The sequence below is a fragment of the Filicampus tigris genome, chromosome 7 (assembly GCF_054856515.1).
Source record: "Filicampus tigris isolate MCC_2025a chromosome 7, RoL_Ftig_1.0, whole genome shotgun sequence".
NCBI classification, from domain to species: domain Eukaryota; kingdom Metazoa; phylum Chordata; class Actinopteri; order Syngnathiformes; family Syngnathidae; genus Filicampus; species Filicampus tigris.
The window spans coordinates 13744057-13750154 of NC_141223.1; the positions used below are offsets into that span (position 1 = coordinate 13744057).

Consider the following 6098-nt stretch of genomic DNA (forward strand, 5'->3'; position numbering starts at 1 on the left):
AACAGTCCCGTTGTGATCGATTCACTTCCCTGAGCAGACGTGCATTGTACACTTTGACGATTGAAACTGCCTCATGCATAACACAAAAGAAATACCAGTTCATCTCCTTGAAACACAAACATTTGCAAACCTTTGCAATTGCCTTCCATCTGCATCAAGTTTACTCATCACGACCATTTTGGGATCATTATTTATATTTTTCAATTCCACTTGTTAGGGAAATCAAATTGTGGGGAATGTAGTTCATGATGGGCAACTTCAATCCTAGAGGGGGCTACAAATTGTCATCAGTGCGACTGGGGAGCCATACAGGACCACACACACACTTCTGAACAAGATGTATTAAAAGATGTGATAAATGTAAATATTGTCAAAGATGCCATTTTCAATATGGACAAAATAAGTACATGCGTGCAAAATTCGTGCGCTTAAAATTTTTCATTCATCATACTACATTTTGCAATGCATGTATAAAATACCCAATATCCTAACCCAATAGCAAAGGGATTGAAACTAAGAACAAAATAACCTAACACATACTGCATTTTCCAGTGTAAAGGGCTTTTTTGCATAAAAATTACCATTCAAGGACAGCACAAACTCAGGTTGTGGTATAGGGCAGCACTCGACCAAGGCTAGGTTCACCCCGCCTATGTTCAGGCTAATTCAGACTTTTTTTTAATGAAATTTTTTGTTTAAGCATTCATATTAGAGACTACGTCATGTGTTAACGCAAGTAAATGTGTTTCAGCGTGTCGGAGCATTTCTACAGTGGAGCGATTCGGTAGGAGGTAGAAATACACTATTAGGGAAAGATGATGAGGCACCTCAAGCCTTTTTGATCTCATTTGATGGAGACGTCACTAAAGATGACATCACGTCATAACCGCATGTAAACAATTAGCCGAACTGAGCCATGGCTGAATTACTACTATCACCATAAACGTCCACTTTATGCTTCATGTTTCAAGTGGGATTCAATTAACGTCAAATATAAACTCAATATTGTTACTCAAAACAACTTGGCAGATTCGAACTCCAGCTGCCAGCACTCTCCCGCCGCCCACGCAGAGTGCATTTTGGGCTCCGGATCACGTCAATGTCGGATATATGTGACCTGGCGGTTCAGACTGCGTCGCATTGCAAAAAATCCTTTATGTATCCGATCTAGGACCATATATGAAAGTGGCCCAGGTCACATTTGAAAAAAATCAGATTTGAGCCGTTCAGACTGGCATAAAAAAATAAAAATTAAAATAAAATTAAAATTTAAAAAATCAGATACAGGTCGCATACTGGAAAAAATATCTACTCTGGGTCGCCTTTGCGCAACTAAGACATTTCAGACATTTAAGTGGTGAAGTGATTTTTCAACTAAAAACTATAGTAAACCCATCCACATTGGCTGATTTTTCTCTTTCCTCCCCTCAGAATTTTTTTGGTTTGTTTAAAAAAAAAAAAAAAAAAAATACTAAACATTTTTTCTTTTACTTAAAGGGCCACCCAAAGTGTAGTTTTAGGCCGCATGCCGCCAATTGCCCATCCCTGCTTTATGCTGCATTCACACCAATTCCGTTGGGAGCGTTTCTGGGAGCGTTTCTGGCAGCGCGTCTGGTATGTTTTTACTTTTGTTTTTTGTTTGTTTTCGTCTACTACCAAGCGAAGCCCCTCCCCTCTCCGCTGTGCGCGAATTAGCGGCTGCGGCATTCAGGGTTTCCGCTGTGAAACGCTAAAATTTTCATTTATTCTTTACCATTTTTTTTAACATGAAGAGGGTCATTACTGATGTTCCAAAGAAACAAACAATACTTGCATTAACATTTCACAATTCTCAACTTCCTAAATGGATTATCCCCCCTCCCGACACACACAAAAAAAGCATCACTGCACAAATTGCAAATTTTGTCCTCATATTTCCAATAGAAACATTTGACATAATTTTCCCTTCTTACCTTCAACTGATGGTGCAGGTGACGGGACGCTATTAGCCATGTCCATCAAAGTTTGAATGATGTCCATGTCAAACACACCGTTCTTCTGCCACAGGTTCAACACGCGGACAATTTTGCTCTGATGCAAATAAAGAAGAAATAAGTTTAGTTTTCCACATTGTGTCATAGTTTATCATGGCCAAAAACACAGAGTGTACCTTATCGTCCTCTGGGCAGTTATAAAGATTCTGGAAGGTGTCAATGAAGTTTTTCAAGAAGCGAGGCCCGAAGACGTCCTTGTCCACACCAAACTGATGACGTGACTGCCGTACGATGGAGTCCACCACGTACAGGCCGGGAACTTTGAGCTCAGGTTTACACTAATGAAAATAAATCTAATTAGGAGACGAACCAAAAACGCATCCATCATGTCGTCTACACAATCTGGCACACAATGACAACATACCCTCTTGATGAACTTTTCAACAATCTGGACGACATGTTTGTAGAGCTAGCAAAAAAAAAAGACAATCACTGACATCAGTCATTACAGACAACATAATATAGAATTATGCACCAACAAAAGGTTTGGTCAAATTGTACATTTATATAATTTTTGAGCAATCGTAGTCTACCTTGATGGCTTTGATGGCTGCCTTGGTGACAGACATCATCTTCGCTCGAGATATTGGAGGCTTCATGTCAATCATGGAGAACAACTGAGGGGTTGCACACAAAATATACATCAGTTCACTGGAAATGTAATCAAATCCAGCAAAATCGGAGCGCCCAATGTCAAAATTGTAAAGACTGCTAAGTAAAGAAAAACAATTTTTGCCATTTACTGTTACATAAACAGGACAACAACACCATATGACAGAGAAGTGAGTAAGCGCTGGGTAAATACTGGGGCACAAGCAATTTTTTTAGGCCGATGCCAATTCCAATATTTGGCAGAATAAAATTCCGATACCAATTAATGGACCGATTCATTTAAAAACATACATAATGAATAAAAGAACGTACTTTTGGGTCCCTTATCGATTACAACAAAGATATGAATTAGGGGCAGAACATTTGACTGTTTACAATACTGTCTTTTAGTATTTGTATTTGAGAAAAATCCTGCTTAATTCAAATTCCATAAAAGCAATATCAATCAGAATGCTGTGTTTAGACTACTGGGACCCCATAGAACATGTTGTGTAGAAAATGTTTCACTTGCCTCCCCTCTTTAATGCGTTTTAAAAAAATAAAATGAATTGGTAAAAATCAACCAATTTTAAATGCACTAATAGCAGCTGACCGATTAATCAGTTGGGCCATAATACATTTCTATGTAAAACACAGAAACCACTACAACACCGACACTTCAAACCTTATTTGTCAGTAACATGGCATATTAACAGGATTTCATGTCACATGAACACCCCTTTGTGACACCTGAAAGCTTTTCAACATAAAAATCACACAGTCGACAATTAAAAAATATAAAAGAAAAAAGAATTCCGCTGCATATTTAAATAAGCTTCTTGGACTAGTTAATGCAGTAGTGTCAAAAGTAGGCCAAAACCAGCCTCTCTGGGGATCCAATATGACCCGTGGGGTTGAACACATCACTCTTTTTTTCTTTTAATGAAATTAACCATTGTTGTTTATTCTGTCCAATGGAAGTCATACTGACAAGTGGCAACCACCTAAATGACCACGACACTCCTAAGGTCCTGATAGACCAAACCGACGTCAGAGGTCGTGAAGCGTCGTGGCGTCTGAATGCGCTGTCTGTTTAGTGTAGTGGCCACCGTCGTAGTGTCGTAACCCGTCTGTAAGCGTCTTGGGGGCGTTTACGCATGTTGAATCGGCGTCGCCAGTCATGACCCTTGGTTACTCTGATTGGCTGTTAGCTAGCAATTCAGTGCTCGGAGCACCAACGGGAAGTGACAAATGCGGAAAAACAGTGAGCACGCCTCCGCTACCTGAATCTTCTTACAAGTACAAGAGCGGGGGTTGACAATGTAAGTACAGTATTTCACAATACCGTGTCAAGAATGTGATGGTTTACTACGCGTGGGAGTTCATCGTAAGCGAAGAATATAGCTGAATGCGTTGCTTACATTTTTAGAATTCGCCCCCGGCCAACAGCTTTCCAATAGGATTTTTCTAACCATGAGAAATGGTGACTACTGCTGCTGATGGTATGGAAGGGTATTACATCCTATTCATGCGCATAAGGTACTTTAATGGTCAGCGTCGCTGTTTGTCGTTGCGGTGTATTCCTCCAGCGTGACGTGCCAACAGCCGGCCGGACGCCACAGGGGGTAAGCGTCTGTCACTGTTGGCCAGCGTCTTTTGGGTCTATCTAGGCCTTTAAATTGGCTGTTACTCAGTAGTTGATGTCTTCTATTGATCCACCTGTGAAGACTAAAATAAGTTTCAGGAGCAAAGCTTACTTCATATAAAATGCTGTGCCAACTTTGCACAGTTCTGTGAAAATGATTTCCTCCTGTAGAAATAATTTAAGGGACTGAATATTGAAATAAATCAGTCACCAGATAGAGATTAAAAAAGGTTAGTTTGGTGGAACCCTTTTGTTTTTTATATGCACTGCCACAACTTAAGTATTTTTATGTACAGTATACATTTACAAATAAGGGGAGAAACTGCTCCCGTTTCTGAAAATTCTCACTTTAGTTTGTATGGGGTAATGAGTCAGTTGATGCTGCCAAGAGTTTCATATGGCTGTGGAAATGTATGAAAATTTACGATGATTTATTATAGATCATAAACTGTTTCATTAACAAAATGTGGGAAATTTCAGATTTCCCAAATGATTTGAAACAAGAAAGAAAATGAGAATGAAATCGCAAGAGAAAAAAATGGACAATTTCTGAAATGCCAGGATTTTAAGCTTTTTAGGCCGCGAATATACTCGTACGAAAAACATAAAATTAAATTGTGGTACCCGATCTACATTGCCTTGACACCCGTGAGCAAAAAAACAAGACGTGAATGGTTTGGTGGAAATCGCAGCTGGCTGTTGATTTAAGTAGTTTTAAATCATCTCCAAATATTAATTGCACAGCAGTAGTAAACACGTCGTGCTGTTTAAAATGGGATAAATTATTGCTTGTCATGTTCATGCGATCTGCAAAAAACAAAACAATCCAATGTGGCCTGAGTGAGGTAACCTAGCGACCTCCGTTAGCAGTTAGCTTAGTCTATAAACCTAAAGGCCTTGCTTTGCGGAACTGGCACGCACAGGCGCAAACGCTTCAAATCAATCGACGATTAAAAGGAACACAGAAGACTGAAGAAGAATTTCATTTTCATTCAAGCACATTTCCGATGAACGGTGTCCATCCATACGATTAACAAGAGCAGATAGCTACTGTCGCCCTTTGGACAAGGCAGGATCGTAACACGAGCAAACTTTACCTCCATGTTGAACGCGTTCACCGCTTCCATTCTTCTTTTTGGCTTTCACAAACCCGGTTAAACGATACGCCTTTTTATTCTTGCAACTTATAACGAGTTGCGTCGACGCAGACAACAACAATAACAACAACGTAACTAAGCGAAAGAAAAAACAAAATCCGGTTCTTCGTTGATTACATAGTTTAGCATCTTAGCTTCATCCACATAACTAACCGCCCCGAAATACGTGCTTGACAAGCGTCTGACGTCACACTCGCGTCGGACTTCTTCCTTGATGTACTTTGGTTATTGGCAAAGAGGCGTTGTTGGGCGACTATCACCACTGTGAGGCTGGAAAGTAAACTGCAATGGCCTGACAGCACAAGTTCAATTTTGTCAATATTTGTTTCCAATGTATGGAGGACCAAAACTGCTAAAATAAAATATATATTTACTTTTGTATTTATTTCCATATTGATTTTGCTATTTATTTTTTATTTTTAAATCTTTTTTTGTATTTATTTTCACTTTTATTTTATGTTGTATAAGAAACCTTTATACTCTTAGAGTCTAAAATCTAGAATTATATTCTGGAAAAATGTTGTTTGTCCTAAAAATAAAGGTTTGATTGGACTTATTGTTTCGCTCCCCATATAAATATAAAAAAGGCACAATTTATTGTAAATAATTTAACAGGCCTCTGGTTTGAGAATATGTCTACTCTTCAAATGTATTGCCGAGTTTTTTTTTGTT

The 6098-nt window shown here is 39.0% G+C and overlaps 1 protein-coding gene across 1 annotated transcript in view; it reads right to left on the reverse strand.

Moving 5' to 3' along the window:
* Nucleotides 1-5629, reverse strand: part of LOC147144846 (SR-related and CTD-associated factor 4-like) — a 41848-nt gene extending 36219 nt beyond the window's left edge. Inside the window, exons 1-5 of the mRNA XM_086035630.1 lie at nt 5367-5629; nt 2567-2650; nt 2398-2442; nt 2150-2311; nt 1953-2070 (exon numbers count right to left, since the gene is read on the reverse strand). Coding sequence (XP_085891756.1) covers nt 1953-2070; nt 2150-2311; nt 2398-2442; nt 2567-2650; nt 5367-5396 — 439 coding nt within the window. The 5' untranslated portion in view covers nt 5397-5629. The remainder of the gene's footprint in view (nt 1-1952; nt 2071-2149; nt 2312-2397; nt 2443-2566; nt 2651-5366) is intronic.
* Between the last annotated feature and the right edge of the window lie 469 nt (nt 5630-6098).